General features: G+C 48.9%; 2 protein-coding genes across 3 annotated transcripts in view; one reads left to right on the forward strand and one right to left on the reverse strand.

The window, feature by feature from the left end:
• The first annotated feature begins 2,827 nt into the window (after positions 1-2,827).
• On the forward strand, positions 2,828-12,559 carry ARL2BP (ADP ribosylation factor like GTPase 2 binding protein). 2 transcript variants are annotated; one of them, XM_025370130.1, is made up of 6 exons: positions 2,828-3,115; positions 3,793-3,854; positions 6,854-6,960; positions 8,694-8,779; positions 9,337-9,433; positions 11,101-12,559. In XM_025370130.1, the coding sequence occupies exons 1-6, from the start codon at positions 3,078-3,080 to the stop codon at positions 11,200-11,202; spliced, it is 492 nt and encodes a 163-aa protein (XP_025225915.1). In that variant the 5' UTR covers positions 2,828-3,077; the 3' UTR covers positions 11,203-12,559. The 2 variants fall into 2 exon arrangements, with proteins under 2 accessions (XP_025225915.1, XP_025225913.1); XM_025370128.1 differs by having other exon boundaries at positions 11,177-12,559.
• Positions 12,560-15,591: 3,032 nt separating this feature from the next.
• Positions 15,592-22,115, reverse strand: part of PLLP (plasmolipin) — a 28,368-nt gene continuing 21,844 nt past the window's right edge. Inside the window, exons 3-4 of the mRNA XM_025370409.1 lie at positions 17,959-18,081; positions 15,592-16,536 (exon numbers count right to left, since the gene is read on the reverse strand). Coding sequence (XP_025226194.1) covers positions 16,420-16,536; positions 17,959-18,081 — 240 coding nt within the window. The 3' untranslated portion in view covers positions 15,592-16,419. The remainder of the gene's footprint in view (positions 16,537-17,958; positions 18,082-22,115) is intronic.

Below are 22,115 nucleotides of genomic sequence, written 5' to 3' on the forward strand. Positions count from 1 at the left end.
AAAAAGACCATTCTGTATTCAGGAGAAAACATGTTCTGATTTCCAAGAATATGGTTTAACAACCCAGGGATTAGGGGCTATACAGCACGATGGTTGAAATAGGCCTTTTGGGTGGGACTGGACCCAGGTCCCACTAATGCTTGGTTTTCCAGACTGTAAAATGGAGATACTCATACCAGTTTTTTGTTTTTACGGGGTTTCAGATATTTCAAAAGGAGACAATGTATTTATAAATGTTTAGCACACTATCTGATACATCCCTGAGTGGGTACATTTTATCTTTATCCCCATTTGTTCCTAGAGTCAATAAGGGTGGTGAAATGGATTAAAAGATGGCCACAAATTATTTGACATCCCTCCCATCAAGAAATGAGGTTTATGTCCGCTCTCCTTAAATTTGGGTGGCTCTGTGTCTGCTTTATCAGTGGAACACAGTGGAAGGGATACTGTGCCAGTTTCCAGTACCAGGCCTTTAAGTGACTGCCAGCTTCCATTTCTGGGTCTCTTGAAACACTTGCTCTTAGACCCAGCACCATGGTGTGAGAAAACCCAAGAATCCCCTGAATCCTATACATGGGGAGGAACTTGGACCCCCAGCCCCTGGCCCCAGTTCTCTGGCCAATGTCCACAACTGAGAGCCAAGAGCCAACACTAATTTGCCAGCCACATGAGTAAACTCCTTGGAGGGAGCTCCTCTAGTCCATTCCAGCTGCCCCAGCCGACACCAACTGGAATAGAGACTAGTGGCCCTGCCAAACCCTGCCCAAATTACAGATTAGTGAGCAAAATGGTTATTTTAAGCCACTAAATTTTCAGGTTGGTTTGTAACAGCAATAGATAACCAGAACAGATTAAATCAAGGTGTGTTCCTCCTCCACTCCATCAATGACTTAGGAAGGGTAGGCAAATTCATTTTGTCCAGAAATGTGTGATATATAAAGGTCATAAAGAAATTATCTGAGTTTGCTGTGAGCTGTGTGACCAGGGCTTGACTAAACTCAGTCCAGTAATTCAGCAAACCTTTTAAAATGCCTATCTTCCACTTGGTGCTAAACAGAGTAACTCATAATTGATGTCACCTGACCGGGCGTGGTGGCTGACGCCTGTAATCCCAACACTTTGGGAGGCCGAGGTGGGCAGACCACCTGAGGTCAGGAGTTCAAGACCACACTGGCCAACATGGTGAAGCCCCATCTCTACTAAAAATACAAAAATTAGCCGGGCGTGGTGGTGCACGCCTGTAAGTCCAGCTACTCGGGAGGCTGAGGCAGAGGTTGCAGTGAGCCAAGTCTGCGCCACTGCATTCCAGCCTGGGCGACAGAGCAAGACTCCGTCTCAGAAAATGAAATAAATAGGCCGAGCACAGTGGCTCACGCCTGTAATCTCAGGACTTTGGGAGGCCGAGGCGGGCGGATGACCTGAGGTCGGGAGTTCAAGACCAGCCTGACCAACATGGAGAAACCCCGTCTCTACTAAAAATACAAAAAAAAATTAGACTGGCATGGTGGCGCATGCCTGTAATCCCAGTTACACGGGAGGCTGAGGCAGGATAATCCCTTGAACCCGGGAGGCAGAGGTTGTGTTGAGCCGAGATTGCGCCATTGCACTCCAGCCTGGGCAACAAGAGTGAAACTCCGTCTCAAAAAATAAATTAGTAATAATTGATGTCACCTTGGTCACAGCTGTCACACCCAATTGTGTCTTTGTAACCATCTTTGTTACAGATCCCACGGGTATCTATTTTACGTCCATTCAAAGATGCCTGCTAGGCCGAGCGTGGTGGCTCACGCCTGTAATCCTAGCCCTTTGGGAGGACAAGGTGGGTGCATCACCTGAGGTCAGGAGTTCGAGACCAGCCTGGCCAACATGGTGAAACCCTGTCTCTGCTAAAAATACAAAAATAGCCGGGCGCGGTGGCGGATACTTGTAATCCCAGGTACTTAGGCTGAGGCACGAGAATCGCTTGAACCTGAGAGGCGGAGGTTGTAGCCAGCCGAGATCATGCCACTGCACTCCACCCTGGGCGACAGAACAAGACTCCGTCTCAAAAAAATAAAAATAAAAAATGTCTGCTAACCCATTCTGACTGGCCACCTGACCCTCAGTTCATACCTTAAATCCCTCTAGTTCCTCTAGTCATATACTGCACTTTGGCCAAAAGGTATTATGCAATTAAAGAGACACAATGCTTAGCTGTCCAATCAAGATAAATCAGCTCAAACGAATCCTTTGTTTCAAAGTTTGGCAGTTTTGCAGAGGCCTTTTCCTGAAAAGTATATGATTCCTGATTGCATGGCTCAAAACAGTTCTTCGACTCTCATCTTGTATAATTAGTCAAGAAACCAGTTACTGCCGAGTAAGCTTTATAATGCGAAGATTATAATGCAAATTACAAGGCATCTACTTCTTGCGATGGCGCTTTCCTTCCACGAGGGGTAGGAATTGTCTTGAAATCAGACGTCAGCATCACCTGGTTCAGGGATAAAGGACTGGCTCTCCAGCGACTTGGCAACTTACTAGCGCTCTTCAAAAGTGCCTTAAACTACTTAATTTTCCACACTCTGGGAGGGGCGATTTATTCTCGAGTTGCGAGCGAGGAAATTCAGGCTCGTGGCTTCGTTTCCTTTATCCGTAAAATGGGGGCGACTTAAGACTGAGTCGCCAAGCAACGCGGCCTAGGCGAGGCCCAGCATCCCTCCGCATTCCTTTCCGGGACTTCCTCTCCCTGTCTTGCCCCGCCCCGGCATCGGTGACGCGCGCCTGTGATTGGCTGCCGGCCCGCCGTGTGGCAGCGGAAGGGGTTGCAGTGGCCATGGTGACAGGAGGTGGGGCGGCAGTCACCTAGGCCTGGACCTGCGGCGTCGGCTGCGCGCGCAGAGGGCCCGGCGGGGCGTAAAGGCCGGGCGGACGAGTGGACGCTGCGGGTATCCAAGGCGGGGTCTGGCGCGCAGGCGCTGACCCAACCTGGCAGTGAGGTGGCTGCGGCCTTGGCTGAGAGGCGTTAACCCCGCTGGCCGCCGCGCCCTGCATGCGAGTTGGGCCGCGGGCGCGGCAGGAGCCTACTCGGGGCGGCGGCGATGGACGCCTTAGAAGAAGAGAGCTTTGCGCTGTCTTTGTGAGTAGCTCCGCCAGGGGGCAGGTGACTTGGGGACGGGGACAGCGGGCGTTTGCCCGGACCTGACCCTATAAAACAGGTGTCCTTAGGGGCGGGGCAGGGTGGGGGCCGCCAAGGCGCCGTCCCAGCCCCAGGCCTTCGTTTTGTAGAGTACTAAGGCCGCAGGTTTCAGGCCCCGGAGGACAGGAGTGCGAGGCGGGTGTCACCGTTGATCAGCACCTCCATCACAATCCCCAGCCGCCAACCCTCAGCTGTCAGCAAAGCCTGGCGGGGTTGAGCTGCCGAGGCCCTGCCCCGCGCCCGAGGCCCCTCCACGCCTCCCTGGCCCCCGCCTCCCGGACTCCTGACCAAATGACCCTTCTGGCAGGTGTTTCACCCGTGCCGGGTTCATGCTCACAAGCAGACAGGTATGGGGTGATAGCGAAAAGCCTGGAGAACCAGTTTTTATTAAAGTGGAGTCATGACATTGAACGTTCATGTCACAAACGTGCCGAGTGTGTTTTCTTCTGTTTGGACTTACTAGATTAGACAGTCATTCTTACATTGTTGAAGATGGGTGATGGGAAGTTCGTTTTGCTACTCTTTTTTTCTCTTGTGCATGTTTGAAAACGTCCATACTAAAAACATTTTTTTAATGCATTATTTGAAATAGCACCTAATCCAGGCATGTTTTTCAGCTCCTCCGCCTCTGATGCAGAATTTGATGCTGTGGTTGGATATTTAGAGGACATTATCATGGGTAAGCTTTTAAGATACTGTTTTTAAGGACTTGCTTGCTTCTTCTTTAAGGACATTGAAATCAATTTGGAGAGTTAATTTTAAAAAGAGAAAACATCAAGCTGCCTGCAATTTTTAATGTAGCACAATGTAATACTTAAGTAAAGGCTTACTGCAGTTTGTCCTAGAAACAAACGGCCCAGTACTCCTGAAAACATCTAATAAGCATAGATTCAGAGGCCTGGAAGGGACTGACTCAGGTAATGGGGCCCCAGTAGTGTGGAGTTCTTCACAAAACTATAGGAAATAATGATCTACTCTATTTCTTATGTAGGGTAAGAGCAATTTCATTTTTAGATAGTTTTGAGTTTTAACATTTTCATGCCACAAAACACGTAAAACCAGGCCAGGTGTGGTGGCTCATGCCTGTAATCCCAGGACTTTGGGAGGCCGAGGCAGACGGATCACGAGGTCAGGAGATCAAGACCATTCTGGCTAACACGGTGAAACCCCGTCTCTACTAAAAATACAAAAAAATTAGCCAGGCGTGGTGGCGGGCGCCTGTAGTCCCAGCTGCTCAGGAGGCTGAGGCAGGAGGACGTGAACCTGGGAGGTGGAGCTTGCAGTAAGCCGAGATCGCGCCACTGCATTCCAGCGTGGGCGACAGAGCGAGACTCCGTCTCAAAAAAAGAAAAAAAGATACATAAAACCATAACCACAAGCACACATGGCCATAAAGAAAACAAAGTGTTAAGCTTCAGCTGGTTCTATATTTTCCTAGGTTTTGAGTTCCTACTTGTGGCTGTATTTGGGCATCCATGAAACCTGCTAAGTAACAGACAAGCAGTAACAGTCCCCAGAGGTTTAAGACAAGTATGTAGGAGGGGAAAACTTACATTTGAGAAATTCTGTTGACTTTTAAGTTTTATGAGAATTAGGAAAAGAACACTGTTATTTGGTGGTGTTGGCTGTATGGCTTAATCCATTTAGTATGAAAATTACTGACCAGGCCGGGCATGGTGGCTCACGCCTGTAATCCCAGCACTTGGGGAGGTCAAGGCAGGCGGATCACAAGGTCAGGAGATTGAGACCACGGTGAAACCCCGTCTCTACTAAAAATACCAAAAATTAGCCGGGCCCGGTGGCGGGTGCCTGTAGTCCCAGCTGCTGGGGAGGCTGAGGCAGGAGAATGGCATGAACGCGGGCGGTGGAGCTTGCAGTGAGCAGAGATTGCGCCACTGCACTCCAGCCTGGGCGACAGAGCGAGACTCCGTCTCAAAAAAAAAAAAAAAGAAAATTACTGACCAATGTTTTATACCTTCAGGTATAAAGGTTCATGCCCTTAACTCCTGAATATAGATGTTTCATCATTAAGTTCATTTCCCATGTGGATTTGGGGATTTCTGGGGAATACTGAAGAATCCATTCAGTTATTTTGCCTATTATACCCTATATGCTATGGGAAAATGAGCCTTCTGTGAGCCTACAGTATTTATCCCAAGGTCTAGGTCCTTTCTGAAACTTTCCTTTTATTTTTAGAAATAATCTATTCAGTTGTTAAGATTCCTTATTCCGGGCTGGGTACAGTGGCTCACACCTGTAATCCCAACACTTTGGGAGGCCAAAGCAGGTGGATTGCTTGAGTCTAGGAGTTCGAGACCAGCCTAGGCACCATAGGGAGACCCTGTCTCAATTTAAAAAAAAAAAAAAAAAAAAAATTCCCTCTTCCCTATCATTTATTAAGTGTTCACTATGAACTAATCTATTTATATGAATTCTCATCTAAATTCCACTTCCAATCCTATATGATAACTACTATAAACCATTCTTATTTTCCAGATAAATGAGAAGTTTATATGGGGTTTAGAGAAATTAAGTAACTTACCCAAGGTCACACAATTAGTAAGTAGCTGAGATGCGATTCGAACCCAGACAGGCTAGCCTCTTTCAGACTCCATACTTTTTTTTTTTTTTTTTTTTTGAGACGGAGTCTCGCTCTGTCGCCCAGGCTGGAGTGCAGTGGCGCGATCTCGGCTTACTGCAAGCTCCACCTCCCGGGTTCACGCCATTCTCCCGCCTCAGCCTCCGAGTAGCTGGGACTACAGGCGCCCGCCATCACGCCCGGCTAGTTTTTTTTTGTATTTTTAGTAGAGACGGGGTTTCACCATGTTAGCCAGGATGGTCTCGATCTCCTGACCTCGTGATCCACCCGCCTCGGCCTCCCAAAGTGCTGGGATTACAGGCTTGAGCCACCGCGCCCGGCCAAGACTCCATACTTCTAATCACTACAATGTTTCCACAATTGCTCCTAAAGTTATATCAAAATAAGAGAGAACCAATCCATTCCTTTTCAGAAAAGTAATGTGAGGGAGTTCCCAAGCCACCCCGTGTGGATGTGGTTAAAATGGACTGAAGGATGGTGATGATCACTGCACAACAATGTGAACATACTTAAAGCCACTGAGCTGTGTGCTTCAACATTAAAATGATTTTAAAAAAATGATTTAAAAAAAACAATTTAAAAAGAAAACAGGGCTGGGCGTGGTGGCTCACACCTGTAATCCCAGCACTTTGGGAGGCCAAGGCAGGCAGCTCACCTGAGGTCAGGAGTTCGAGATCAGCCTGGCTAACATGATGAAACCCTGTGTCTACTAAAAATACAAAATTAGCCCAGCGAGGTGGCACACGCCTGTAATCCCAGCTACTCAGGAGGCTAAGGCAATAGAATCTCTTGACCCCTGGAGATAGAGGTTGCAGCGAACCAAGATTGCACAATTGCACTCCAGCCTGGGCAACAAGAGTGAAACTCCAGCTCAAAGAAAAAAAAAGAAAGAAAAAGAAAACAGGATTGGTCTATTTCAACATCAGGATCCCATTTAATACCCTCTTAAAACATCAGCTTTCCTTCCAGAGACTGACCATTGAGAAAGTAGTACTGCTGACATAGATCCTGCCTACTTATAAATCATAATGGTTGGTAATCTCCATTAAAAAGAATAAATTTTCCCCATTGTGGTTCAGATGACGAGTTCCAGTTATTACAGAGAAATTTCATGGACAAGTACTACCTGGAGTTTGAAGACACAGAAGAGAATAAACTCACCTACACACCTATTTTTAATGAATACGTAAGTAGATTTCTATGTCTCCTACCAGGAGGTCAGAGTTTTAAAAATTTAAATTTAGAATCAAAAGACATTGAAATTTGCTGCTTTTTAAAATATGCCACCAGTACACTGCCAGGAATCCTCATTAGAATCTGGTTTAAGTTCATTTTCCTCTGCACAGCCTTTGGGGCTATTTTCCAAAAGGCTTTCAGGCAAATATTTGATTAGCTCATCAGCTTCATATTTAAAAGAAGTTTGAGGCCGGGCGTGGTGGCTCAAGCCTGTAATCCCAGCACTTTGGGAGGCCGAGACGGGCAGATCACGAGGTCAGGAGATCAAGACCATCCTGGCTAACACGGTGAAACCCCGTCTCTACTAAAAAATACAAAAAACTAGCCGGGCGAGGTGGCAGGTGCCTGTAGTCCCGGCTACTCGGGAGGCTGAGGCAGGAGAATGGCGTAAACCCAGGAGGCAGAGCTTGCAGTGAGCTGAGATCCGGCCATTGCACTCCAGCCTGGGCAGCACAGCGACACTCCGTCTCAAAAAAAAAAAAAAAGTTTGACCTGGGCTTGGTAGCACACCTGTAGTGCCAGCTATTTGGGAGGCTGAGGTGGAAGAACCACTTGCGCTCAGGAGTTTGAGACCAGCCTGGGCAACAAAGTAAGACCTCTTTATCTAAAAAAATAATATAATAAATATAATAAATGAAGTTTGGCTTATCATAGTCCTGCTTTCAATCACAGTACATGAGTTTTTCATACCTTGCATTTGCATGCTTTTGACAAACCTTTCTGCTTTCACATACTCTTTCTTTCTTCTATATAATCCAGTCATATATGCAAGACTATTAAGTAAAAGTGAAAACTGAGACCAAGATCACTAACTATTTGGTGGAAAAACCAAGACTGGAACCCAGGAACCTCAGCTCGTCACCCTTGGGTCTCTACACTTTACCCTGAGGCTTCTTGCAGCCCTCTGGGATTCTGTCATCTAAGAATCCATTTCAGCCTCCAAGACTTTCTTTTCTTTTTTTTTTTTTTTTTTTTTGAGACGGAGTCTCGCTCAGTCGCCCAGGCTGAGGTGCAGTGGCCGGATCTCAGCTCACTGCAAGCTCCGCCTCCCGGGTTCACGCCGTTCTCCTGCCTCAGTCTCCCGTGTAGCTGGGACTACAGGCGCCCGCCACCGCGCCCGGCTAAGTTTTGTATTTTTAGTAGAGACGGGGTTTCACTGTGTTAGCCAGGATGGTCTCAATCTCCTGACCTCGTGATCCGCCCATCTCGGCCTCCCAAAGTGCTGGGATTACAGGCGTGAGCCACCGCGCCCGGCCGACTTTATTTTCTTAACACAGAAGCATGACATAAACAAACCTGCCCAGAAGGAACCTGTGACTGCCTCCATGTCCATATGTTCTGTTTACACAGATGCCCTCTACCCAGGAGGCAAAGCCTCCATTTATTGCATCCTGCACTGGGTTGTGGGTGTGGGCACTGTGCTACTCACTGTCTCCACCTGTGTCAGAGCATTCACCCTGCTACAGCATCATTATCAGCTAATGCTTCTCTTCCACACCAGGCTGAGTTCTTCTCCAGGACAGGGGCTGTGTTTTGGTCCTCTTTGGTATCCTTGGCACTCAGTGTAGATTGTGGCACACAGACCTCAGGAAATGTTTAGGAAGGGCTGGAGGGCAGGCTTTCTGAAAAGAAGTCTTGTTTTCCCAAAATGTGGTCTCACCAAAATCCTCTCCACTGTTGCAGATTTCTTTGGTAGAAAAATATATTGAAGAACAGCTGCTGCAGCGGATTCCTGGGTTCAACATGGCAGCTTTCACCACAACATTACAGTGAGTTGAGCTTGACTGATTTTTGTGTTTTGTTTTCTCACTTTCTTCCTTCCCTAGGCTGACCAAAAGACCCTCTTGTTTTGTTTGTTTTCCTGTGCATGCCCTTGGTGATTAGGTCCTGTGTAGGAAGCCCTCAAACCTTTTAATGAAATCTTGAAAAGACCAGGCAGTGGCTCACACTTGTATTCTCAGTGCTTTGGGAGGCCAAGGGAGGAGGATCACTTGAGCCCAGGAGTTCAAGACCAGCCTGGGCAACATAGTGAGGCCCCAACTCTACAAAAAATAAATTAGTTAGTGTGGTGTTGCATACCTGTCGGCCTAGCTACTCAGGAGGCTGAGACTGGAGGATCCGTTGAGCCCAGGAGTTCAAGGCTACAGTGAGCTATAATTGCACCCCTGTACTCCTGCTTGGGTGACAGAGCAAGACCCAGTCTCTAAAAAAAAAAAAAAAAAAACAATGCAGGGGGTGGGGCTGGGGTGAGGGAAAGAAAAACAAAAGCAATCTTGAGGACTGTCTCATCATTCATTCACGAAACAGCCGTCTGTTCCATCTGCAGGCACCATAAGGATGAAGTGGCTGGTGACATATTCGACATGCTGCTCACTTTCACAGATTTTCTGGCTTTTAAAGAAATGTTTTTGGACTACAGAGCAGTAAGTTACTACTGCCTATTTATTTAGCCACTTTGAGCCACTTAGAAAGTTCCAGGTAGAAATACCGAACACAAACCTTGCACGCTTCCCCCATCATTCTCCCAGTTTCAAACTGGCCAGTATCAGTCCAGCAGCTGATGAGGCATCAGAAGAGTGAGCTCCTATTCTACTGTGGCTGGGACCTTCTCATGTTTTCATGAAAGAAGCCCCAGGTACCATCTTAGAGTTCCTAATCAGAAGGACAAAACCCAAAAAGCAGGTCTCAGGTCTCATTCTGCCTTGCCTTTCTTTTTTTAATTTGAGACAGAGTTTTGCTCTTGTCACCCAGGCTGGAGTGCAGTGGCACGATCTTGGCTCACTGGAACTTCTGCCTCCCAGGTTCAAGCGATTCTCCTGCCTCAGCCTCCCGAGTAGCTGGTACTACAGGCACCTGCCACCATGCCCAGCTAATTTTTGTATTTTTAGTAGAGATAGGGTTTCACCAGGTTGGCCAGGCTGGTCTCAAACTCCTGAAGCATGGTCCACCTCGGCCTCCCAAAGTGTTGGGATTACAGGTGTGAGCCACTGCACCTGGCCCTGCCTTGCTTTTCTTACAATGCAAGCTCTTTATAAGAAAAATAGGAGACTGGGTATGGTAACTCACACCTATAATCCCAGCACTTTGGGAAGCCGAGGCAGGCAGATGGCTTGAGCTCAGGAGTTTGAGACCAGCCAAGGCGATATGGCAAAACCCTATCTCTATGAAAAATACAAAAATTAGCTTGGTGTGCTGGTGTGCACCTGTAGTCTCAGTCAGCTACCTGGGGGGCTGGGTGGGAGGACCGCTTGAGCCTAGAAGGTTGAGACTGCCGTGAGCTGTGATTGCCCCACTGCAGTCCAGCCTGGGTGACAGAGTCAGACCCTGTGTCAAAAAAAAAGAAAAGAAAAAGAAATGGTGTTGGGTATGGTGGTGCATGCCTGTAGTCCCAGCTACTTGGAAGGCTGAGGCAGGAGAATCACTTGAGCCTAGGAGTTTGGGGCTGTGTTGCACAGCAGTGATGCCTGTGAATAGCCGCTGCACTTCAGCCTGGGCAACATAGCAAGACCCCCATCTAAAAAAAAAAGAGAAAGAAAGAAAAATGTTTTCCAGTGAAGGGAGGTACATTTTAAGAGTGCACTTTAAGAATGACCAGGGCCAGGCTGGACACAGTGGCTCATACTTACAGTTCCAGCACTTTGGGAGGCCAAGGCAGGAGAATCACTCAAGCCCAGGACTTCAAGACCAGCCTAAGTGACATACCAAGACCCTATCTCTACAAAAATAAAAATAAAAAAGTTAACCAGCTGTAGTGGTGCACACCTGTAGTCCTAGCTACTCAGGAGGCTGAGGCAGGAGGACCATTTGAGCCCAGGAATTCCAGGCAGCAGTTAGCTATGATCAAGCCACTATACTCCAGCCTGGGTGACAGAGCAAGACCCTACCTCTTTAAAAATAATAATAATAAAAAATTAAGACTAGGGCAGGCCAGTATTGAGCAGAAATGCAGAATAACCAATAACCTGTGTTCCCTTCCTATGTACTCTGGAGGGCCATGTTCCCACCTTCAGCTCTGCCTTCGCCATGTCAGAGGCAAGATTCCAAGCCAGGGCTCTTTCTGGCCCTTCCTTTTGGTTGTTTTCTCATATAGGAAAAAGAAGGCCGAGGACTGGACTTAAGCAGTGGCTTAGTGGTGACTTCGTTGTGCAAATCATCTTCTGTGTCAGCTTCCCAGAACAATCTGCGGCACTAGGTCCTACCTCCAGCCAATGAATGGGATCATTCTGGATGTCACCAGCCCCATAGGCCCAGCTCATGATGGCAGAACACATCTTGGAAAGACTGACTCTGTTATGTAACTCATTTATGTTAAGTATTGATAGGTCAAAACCAAAAAGACCTAACCCTCCTGGACCTATTGCTCCTGAAACACCTTCTTGTATTTATTAACCATAGTACTCCTCCCCTCCTCAAGTAGACACCTCTCTCAGGAGCTTCTGGGTCAGACGCCTCTGGAGCGAGCCCATGTCAAGCACTCCCCCTGGGGGGTCCTTCCCCAGCATACCTGCTGGTGCGTAAGTGTGGACTCACCCACCGCCACCACCCTCTGTACCAGCAGCCTCTGCATGAATCTTTGTGCACTCGCACCTCTTTTTCACATGGGCCACAGTTTCAGTACTTCAGCCGCAGTGGGGTTCCTGATGTTTAGGGTGTTACTCAAGCCCAGCTTGAGATTTCGGAATCTCCTGTGATCACATCTTGTCTTGGCTATAGGAATCAACAGAAAGAGATATCCTCTACATAAAAGCTCCATGTGAAAAGCTACTCCTAGTCTTAACGTTTGCAGTCCTTGTGTCACTGTCTTCTGGTCCTGATGTAGTCCCACTGTTTCTAGATGTCTCTTTTTAGCATTATTTTTGGAAAAAAAAAATATTTTTATAGATGAATACTCAGGCTAACCTAGTGGATGTGATCTTGGAACTTCCATGATTATCCACTTAAAGATCAAAGTATTATATGCTGTGTGCTTTTTAGGTGTTAGTACTGTGAAAGCAAAAACGCTTTCTACATTGGCATTCGTTCCTATTTTACTGGGCACCTATGAATGTATGCTGTGTGCTAGAAATAGGCTAAAACATTCTTATAGCATGTTAGTATGTTTGCATGTTTGCTGAAAATCCTTTCTGTGTAAACCAGTTTGTAAGGTTCTCTGGGTTAGGTAGGGACTCTGCAGTTTCTTCCTGTCAAAATCTCTCTTACTAAGATGATGTTCCACTGTCCAGCCCAGCATGAGTAGCAGGTAGGGCACAGCTTTACTGGCTGTTTGTATGCTTTGGTTTAGTGCAATGTGTGGTAGATTACTTACCAGAAAACATATATGTCATCTCTAGAATGAACAAAAAGCATAGTAGTTCAATTCCCAGTGTGTCCCTTTGATTTTTTTAATAGTAAAAAGAATCTGTACTGACTTTTCACTTGGCCATTCTGGTTTTAAAGGACAAGTATAAGCTTTACATAAGCTCTGTTTTTCTGTACTGATGTGTCACTTATTAAATACTTTTGTACCATGAGTAAAATTTGAGGTGTTTTGCAAGAACCACCATTCTCAATGAGTCATACTTTTTCTTTAACGTAGCTACTGCCATCAGGTTATTATTGCTTTGGTCTTTTTTTTTGGCGGGGGGGGGGGGGCGGCTAGTCAAGTGAAGCAGTGGGAGTAGAGAAGGAACAAAGAAATCTGCCTGCCACTGGTTGTGATCTATTAGTTATAAACACCACTGCACTCGCACCAGCCCGCTTTGGCCCCTTAAAATCACTCTCAGAGCCAGCTTTTCAAAATACCACCTCTCCTGGGCTTGCTTTTTCCCTTGCTTTGTCTATAAATGGGACTGTCCACCTCAGCCCAGGCATGTTGGGGGCACTTGCTAAGACCTGTGGACCAGCCTGCCTGCTTGAGAAAAAGCCAGTGGACAAGTCCAGAGATTAAATGATGAAAAAACGACGATAAAGGCAAATTGGTTTTTCACCCTGTCTTTTTTTTTTTTGTCTTTTTTGGGGGAGGGGGGTGGAGTTTTGTTTTTGTTGCCCAGGCTGGAGTGCAATGGTGCAATCTCTGCTCACTGCAACCCTCGCCTCCTGAGTTCCAGTGATTCTGCTGCCTCAGCCTCCCAAGCAGCCAGGATTATAGGTGTCCACCACCATGTCCAGCTAATTTTTGTATTTTTAGTAGAGACAGGTTTCACCATGTTGGTCAGGCTGGTCTTGAACTCCTGACCTCAGGTAATCCACCCGCCTCCCGAAGTGCTGGGATCACAGGTGTGAGCCACCATGCCTGGCTCATTTTTCACCCTTTCTGCTCAGTAAAAAGGAGGCAAGTCTGTTGTCACTTAATATTATAAGTAGACATTCTGATCCACAGACACTTAGACTGTGATGTCAGGTGCCACCTTTGATGGGGCTCCCACCTGGCCTGGGGTGAGGAAGCCCCAGTCCTCTTGCTTAGGACTCCTCCCCAATGAGGAGCAATAGTCACGTGAACTGCTGAGCCTTAGCATTGACTGAGCGCCTTTAATGTTCCCCCGAAACAGGCTTTTTGATTCGTGTCGGAAACATAAGAGGGGTGAGCTCTCCAACTTGCCTGCGATGTTGTTTTGCATTTAAGTGCATTGTCCTTCCTTAAAACCAAACTCTTATAACTTACTCCTGGAAGGACTAATTTATTATTCAAACTCGGAGAGACTTGAGAGTAAAAAGTGATGCTATTAATATTTATACCAGGGCCAGGTGTGGTGGCTCACACCTATAATCTCAGCACTTTGGGAGGCTGAGGCAGGAGGATCACTTGAAGCTGGGAGTTTTGTAACAAGCCTGAGCAATAATAGCGAGACCCAGTGTCTACCAAAAAAAAATCAGCCAGGTGCGGTGGCTCACGCCTGTAATCCCAGCACTTCGGGAGGCCGAGGCAGGCGGATCACGAGGTCAGGAGATTGAGACCATCCTGGCTAACACGGTGAAACCCCATCTCTACTAAAAACACAAAAAGCCGAGTGTGGTGGCACGCGCCTGTAGTCCCAGCTATTTGGGAGGCTGAGGCAGGAGAATCGCTTGAACCCGGGAGGCAGAGCTTGCAGTGAGCCAAGATCACACCACTGCCCTCCAGCCTGGGTGTCAAAGCGAGACTCCGTCTCAAAAAAAAAAAAAAAAATTAGCTGGGCATGGTGGCATGCACCTGTAGTCCAAGCTACTGAGGAGGCTGAGGTGGGAGGATTGCTTAAGCCTGGGCAGTCAAGGCGGCAGTGAGCTGTGGTTGTGGCACTGTACTCCAACCTGGGCAACAGAGCAAGACCCTGTCTCTTAAAAAAAAAAAAAAGGCCGGGCGCGGTGGCTCATGTCTTTAATTCCAGCACTTTGGTAGGCTGAGGCGGGTGGATCATGAGGTCAGGAAATTGAGACCATCCTGGCTAACATGGTGAAACCCCATCTCTACTAAAAATGCAAAAAATCAGCTGGGTGTGGTGGTGCTCACCTGTAGTCTCAGCTACTCGGGATGCAGAGGCAGAAGAATCGCTTGAACCCAGGAAGTAGAGGTTGCATTGAGCTGAGATCATGCCACTGCACTCCAGTCTGGGTGACAGAGCGAGACTCCATCTCCAAAAACAAAAAAATTATACCAGGACAACAACAGCACAAACTGGGCTTGTCCCACGTGGACTGGGACATAGGTACTGGATTTAATCCCCCATCCCTGAGTAACAGAGTAGCTCATCTGCAACTGTTTGAACTTAGTTACATTTTAATTCTCAACTTTTAAAAAGGGACCAGAGGCTGGGGGCCGTGGCTCATGCCTGTAATCCCAGCACTTTGACAAGCCAAGGCAGGGAGATCACCTGAGGTCAGGAGTTAGAGACCAGCCTGGCCAACATGGTGAAACCCTGTCTCTACTAAAAATACAAAAATTAGCCAGCCGTGGTGGTGCACACCTGTAATTGCAGCTACTTGGGAGGCTGAGGTGGGAGAATCTCTTGAACCCGGGAGGGGGAGGTTGCAGTGAGCCAAGATTGTGCCATTGCACTCCAGCCTGGGTGCTAGAGTGAGACTCCATCTCCAAAAAATAAAAATAAAAATAACAAATAAAAAGGGTACAGAGGGTGCCTAGAAATGCTTTTACCTTATTGTTCAGAGAACGTTGCTCTGTGGTCTTAGAAAAATAAGCTCAGGAGTACTCGGCTGCTTTCCTCTGCTGTCTCTACCAGCTCTGAGCAGGCAGCATGGCCAGCCACCTTGATTATATGACCTCCAAGCTTCACAGACCTTCAAGGTAGGTGATATTATTGAAATCTTTCATTTAGTAAGCTCACCTAACCTGCTCAAAGCAAGGGTGACTAAGTTATTGTCAAATTGAATCACTTGTGAGAATAAAAGGCCGTGCTATTCTACTTATGCCAGCACAAACAGCATAAACCAGGACTGTTCTAGACCCAGCAAGCAGGAAGTATAAGCAGCTTTCCTCTGGTCAAAGAGTTGGCAGGTGGTGCTGAACGACTCTGGAACGTGAACTGCCCTACAGCAGGCATCTTCTACAGTCAAGCTGAGGTCTCCTGGAGGTTACAAGCACCTGCAAAAGTGATTCCCCAACATCTTGTCCAAATAACTTCTCTTATCTTTTTATTAAAAAAAAATAAAACAGTCACCACCAACCACATGACAACTTGCCAGGCAAGGCCTCACTTCCCTCCCTCCTTCGTGTCCCATGTGCCTAGTCAGCAGGGTCAGGGAGGCAGTCAGCACTGAGGTTAGCTTCGCCCAAAGGGAGTATTACAGAGAGAGGCTTGGGAAAGTGAAGGAAACCTGGACAGGCTTTTCAGCATTGAGAAGTCACTTAAAACTGATTTGTTTTCAGTAACTGGTATGTCTAAAATGCAGGGAGGGAAGACCATGCTGTCAACAATCATAACCCACTTTTTACAGGTTGGCTCCAGGGAGAGGTCAGTTGGAACGGTGTTTAAAGGAAGGAGAATGGTTTCACGAGCTTGCTCAGCTCTCCTGGAATGAAGACTAAGGTGCTACATGTTGCTTGTTAGGCTTATACTACGGCGAGTCTGGGGCTGCAGGTCAGGAGTCCTTGTTAGTGCATTTAGTGCTGGTGAGAAGGGTAGGCCCCAGTCTTGGACGCTGAAGTCCTCTAAAGACAAGGCAGAGACACAGCCTCAGATCCCCCGTCACCTTCCACTGAATAAGGGGGATGGAGAAGAGGTCTCAGCGGTTGGCCTCCTGCAAGCCCAGATGCCTGCCAGCCTGGGCCTGCTTCCTTAGCGCTGTGAGAGCTTGTGTCTGATGGGCAGAGAGGAGCAAGTGCAGTCGCTGTCAGGTTGACTCTGCGCAGGGCTCCCTAGCTTCGGGCTTGCAGGGTGACCCTGCTCTGTGACCCAGCGGCGGCTTCAGCCCCAGAGAGGGCCGTGGCACAGGTGGTTTAGGCATAGCCGCCAGCCATTTGACTGGTGGCTGCATTGCTGCCTACTCCTCGCCAGGCCTGGTAGCTGAAGAAGGCACTCACTCCATAGGCGATCATCACCAAACATGCAAAGAACTGAAAGAGAGGCGAGAAGGGTGTAAGGACCAAGAGGGTAACAGTGACACAAGCTCCAACCAGATCTCAGGCCAGGCAGGAGGGGTTTTGGCAGCTGCACCATCTCACACTCAGCCAGATGTATTTCACAGCTGTTTATCATGGAGCTGATGAGCACCAGGGTCCTGGGATGCCAACATTACCTTCTAAGCACGGGAAACAGCTAAGAACCACAGGCGGGGCCTATCAGATTGTGATAAGGACAATGAAGGACAAGATAAGAGTGACAGAGGGGACATCTAGCAAGGATTTAGTTCTAAAAAGACAACATTCAAAGGCCAGCCTAGGAATTTTTCTAGAACCAGTTCACGCCTCTATACTGACACCTGCAGCCACATTCAGAAGCTCCCCGTCTCTGTCCCCATCACTGAATTTGCTGATTTCAAAACTGCCCTCATCAGGAAGAGTAAGGAACCAAATGAGTGCCCATCGAGGCCCTGCCCTCCCCTGGGCTTGGCCGTGGCCCCAGGCCTGGAGTCCAACCTCTCTGAGCGGGAGCCTCCTGTCTGTCAAAAAGGACTGGTAGTCCCTTCCTCTCCCTCACTGTGGGTGTCGCAGGATCCTGGGAGGAGATGGTGTGCAGGGCCTGGTGGCGTGAAGGGTGACAGGCGTGGAGGGGACTGCAGCCACTTCACTGGCCACCTGACGTGGGCCTGGAGTCTGGTTTCACGGGAGAGCCTATGAATCTCCCAGAATGGTTTAAACCAAAAGGTTTTTGCACGTGCACTTGTCAGTGGGAGAGCATCCAGTTTTTCACATTCTCCAAGGGGGCACATGACCCTAAGTCAGTGTGGCACAGTTGATTTACAACAAGGTTCCATAGTTAACCCAGGCGGGGTGTGGTAGCTCACACCTGTAATCCCAGCACTTTAAGAGGCCGAGGCGAGTGGATCACTTGAGGGCAGGAGTTCGAAAGACCAGCCTGGCCAACATGGTGAAACCCCATCTCTACTACAAATACAAAAATAAGCCGGGCGTGAGACTCCATCTCAAAAAAAAAAAAAAAAATAGCTGGTGTGGCAGCACACACCTGTAGTCCCAGCTACTTGGGAGGCTGAGTCAGGAGAATCACTTAAACCCAAGAGGCAGAGGTTGCAATGAGCCAAGATTGCGTCACTGCACTCCAGCCTGGGCAACAGAGCGAGACTCCATCTCAAAAAAAAAAAATAGTTAACCCAAAACTTCCATTGCCCACCACACACCACTCCCCACTGTTAATTATGGAAGCCTGGAGGCAGCCCGGCTCCCCTCTGAGACCCACTGAGCATTCAGGTGACAACTCCTCAGGAGGTGGCAGGTGCCTGGCCTCAGACCAAGCAAGCAGCGTGAGTCCTGGGGCCGAGACCCTGCAGACCACCGAGGGAGCCTGGGAAGCAGACTCACCGAGGCAGCCGCACGCTGGTTATACGGCCGGGTGCCCCTCAGGGATGTCAGGTCAACTGCTGCAGAGCAGGCGATGAAGGCAGTGATGTAGAGAACGGTGGCGCTGATGTTAAAGATCATTAACTGCAGGACATGGGGGTAGGGAGTAGGGAGAGAAAAGGCTTAAGACACAAAGAGAGGCTGGGCATGGTGGAATCATACCTGTCATTCCAGCACTTTGGGGGGCTGAGCCCAGGAGTTAGAGACCAGCCTGGGGAACATAGGTAGGCCCCGTCTCTACAAAAAATTAAAAAGTTAGCCAGGCATGGTGGCGCATGCGTGTGATCTCAGCTACTTGGGAGGCTGAGATGGGAGGGTCACCTGGTGCCAGGATTTGGAGGCTGCAGTGAGCCATGATCATACCACTGCGCTCCAGCCTGAGCGACAGAGTGAGATCCTGTCTGAAAAAAAAGACACACAAGGAGACCAAGAGTTGGGGCATCTTTGTTCCCACTGGCACACCCCTTGAGTAGCCACTGGAAGGGGATGCAAACACCTGGGTTTTTCCCACCAACAGGGCCTCAAGAGGCCATGGTTTTCAGGGGTCAGCCTATCAAGCCCTGGTCCCCAGGAGGCCTGCTGAGCAGGGAGCGTGAACACACCTGAGGCTGGGGAAGGGGAATGACAGGAAGGCCTCAGTGATGGGGTAGGGGCAGTGCCAAACCCATTCCTCACAGAAAGAGGCCAGTCCATGACCCATCTCTTTGTACCAGCTAAAGAAACACAGGCAGGCCGGGCGCGGTGGCTCAAGCCTGTAATCCCAGCACTTTGGGAGGCCGAGACTGGTGGATCACGAGGTCAGGAGATCGAGACCATCCTGGCTAACCCGGTGAAACCCCGTCTCTACTAAAAATACAAAAAATTAGCCGGGCGAGGTGGCGGCGCCTGTAGTCCCAGCTACTCGGGAGGCTGAGGCAGGAGAATGGCGTAAACCCGGGAGGCGGAGCTTGCAGTGAGCTGAGATCCGGCCACTGCACTCCAGCCTGGGCGACAGAGCGAGACTCCGTCTCAAAAAAAAAAAAAAAAAAAAAGAAACACAGGCCACTCCTCCAAGTATGGCCCAGGGCCAAGCCCAGGCGATCCCTGGTACCACTGCAAGGTTTGGCTCTGTGGCCAGTCCTGGGGCTGGGCCTCACATCCCTCTCTGCCTCCAGGGGGGAAGAATCTTTGTCTCCCTTTTGGCCACATCCTAAGCTCAAGGCTCTAAGCAAATGCCAGGGTCAGGACCAGGAGGACCAGGTATTCCCAGCTGGATACAGAACCAGACTGGCAGGAAGGGGCCCTCTGCTGACAACCAGGCCCCAATGCCTCATCTCAAACGCTTGGCCCCAGGAGCCCATTTACAGTCTTCAAATGCATGGCCCTCAAACATTCATTCGGTTTGTCCAATATATCTTTTAAAAATTACCAACATTATAAAATTAGATTTCATGAAAACCTGAAAACTTCATGTAAAAATTTCGTATTAAAAAAAATCTTTGGGCCGGGCACGGTGGCTCAAGCCTGTAATCCCAGCACTTTGGGAAGCCGAGACGGGCGGATCACAAGGTCAGGAGATCGAGACCATCCTGGCTAACACAGTGAAACCCCGTCTCTACTAAAAATACAAAAACTTAGCCGGGTGAGGTGGCAGGCGCCTGTAGTCCCAGCTACTCGGGAGGCTGAGGCAGGAGAATGGCGTGAACCCAGGAGGCGGAGCTTGCAGTGAGCTGAGATCCGGCCACTGCACTCCAGCCTGGGTGACAGAGCGAGACTCTGTCTCAGAAAAAAAAAAAAAAATCTTTGGCTCAAGCCTGTAATCCCAGCACTTTGGGAGGCCGAGACGGGCGGATCACAAGGTCAGGAGATCGAGACCATCCTGGCTAACACAGTGAAACCCCATCTCTACTAAAAAAATACAAAAAACTAGCCGGGCGAGATGGCGGGCGCCTGTAGTCCCAGCTACTTGGGAGGCTGAGGCAGGAGAATGGCGTAACCCGGGAGGCAGAGCTTGCAGTGAGCCGAGATCCGGCCACTGCACTCCAGCCTGGGCGACAGAGCGAGATTCCGTCTCAAAAAAATAAATAAATAAATAAATAAATAAATAAATAAATAAATCTTGGCCAGGTGCAGTGCCTCATGCCCGTAATCCCAGCACTTTGGGAGGCCGAAGGCAGGCAGATCACTTGAGGTCAGGAGTTAGAGACCAGCCTGGCCAACATGGTGAAACCTCGTCTCCAATAAAAACACAAAAATTAGCCAAGAGTGGTGGTGAACGCCTGTAATCCCAGCAACACAGGAGGCTGAGGCGGGAGAATCACTTGAACCCAGGAGGCAGCGGTTGCAGTGAGCTAAGATTACGCCACTGTACTCCAGCCTGAGCGACAGAGTGAGGGAGACTCTGTCTAAAAAAAAAAAAGAAATCTTAAGATATCAAAAGATTCTGCGCCAAGGGGTTTGCACTCCCACTAGCAACAGATGAAGTGAGTATAGGCAGCTTACAATGGGCAGATGGATGCTGGCTTCTCCAGGGTCCCTCCTGACCCAATTCACTCACACATCTTGCCTGGATCCTGTAGGGGTCTGTAGCCCCCATGCCAGAAAATCGCAAATTGGCCATGCTAATCCAGCCTTCTCTAGATGCAGTTAAGCCCTCTCTGCCCCATTCGTTGAGGGTCCAGAAGCATAAGAAGCAATGCCCTGCCATCGTGGCAGAAGGGAGCCTCCTTCCATTAACAGCCACGGCTGGAGCCCCAGATCTGCACCTAAGAGACACACAGGCTTTTATCTCCAGAGATTTCTCTGTTAGAGGCTCCTGGGACATGAGGGAGGGGTGGACCCTGAGCCCGGAAATCAGGGTGCCGCCTCCTTGCCCCAAAATCTTCCCTGCAAGCCCAGCGACCCCTGCAAACGCTGCCTGTTTCTGCCAGGGATGTCAAGATCTAACAAACCCATTCTGTCTTGAGGATGACTCACGTTTCCTCGGTTTAAAAAGTCATTGAATTCCAAACAATGCTGCCTAGTCCCAGCCTTGCTTGTCTTACAATCATGTGCCTTTCTCGCCTCTCTTCTCACTGAAAGCCTCAGACCCCAGCTGCAGGGGTTTTCCGGGTCAGAGGAAAAAAAAAAACCAGCAGCTTTCTGTGTGTCTGGCCAGGGTACTTCCCATGTCCGCTCTCAGCCCTGTGTCCTGGGTAGACTGTCCTGGGGCAAACCTGGGGAGAACAGCCTCTCCCAGGCCTCAGAGCCTCCCGAGCTTGTCCTGCACACGTGAGGCCCTGGCCTAGGCAACATCTGACAGCTTGCCACCAGCCTCCAGCCACAGGGCTGCCTGCCTGGGCCCGCTAGAATCTCACAAACCCACACAACACAGGCACAAATTCTGACCACCCAGAGAAGGAAAAAAAATTTTTTTTTTTTTTTGGAGGTGGAGTCTTGCTCTGTCACCCAGGCACGATCTCAGCTCACTGCAACCTCTGCCTCCCAGGTTCAAGCAATTCTCCTGTCTCAGCCTCCCGAGTAGCTGGGACTAGAGGTGTGCACCACCACAGCTGGCTAATTTTTGTATTTTTTGTAGAGATGGGGTTTCACCATATTGGTCAGGCTGGTCTTAAACTCCTGACCTCAGGTGATCCACCCGCCTCAGCCTCCTAAAGTACTAGGATTACAGGTGTGAGCCACCACACCCAGCCGGGAAAAATATTTTTAAGATTCCAAATGGCCTCTTGTAAATCCACTCAACAGCCCCTCACTTCTACTCTCCTCCTGGGACAAAGTCAAGCCTGTGTCCTTCCTGGCTCATAGTTCCCCAAAAAACCGTACATCTAAGCTGGGCGTGGTGGTTCACTCCTGTACTCCCAGAACTTTGGGAGGCCAAAGTGAGAGACCTGCTTGAGCCCAGGAGTTCAAGACCAGCCTGGGCAATATAGTGAGACCGCCTCCTCTACAAAAAAAAAAAAAAAATTAGCAGGGCATGGTGGCACGTGCCTGTAGTCCTAGCTACTGGGGAGGTTGAGATGGGCGGATCACCTGAGCTCAGGGCTTCAAGACTGCAGTGAGTCATTATCGAGCCACTGCACTCCAGTCTGTACATAGTGAGACACTGTTTTAAAGGAAAAAGAGAACAACTGGACCCCTGA

The sequence above is a fragment of the Theropithecus gelada genome, chromosome 20, assembly GCF_003255815.1.
Source record: "Theropithecus gelada isolate Dixy chromosome 20, Tgel_1.0, whole genome shotgun sequence".
NCBI lineage: Eukaryota > Metazoa > Chordata > Mammalia > Primates > Cercopithecidae > Theropithecus > Theropithecus gelada.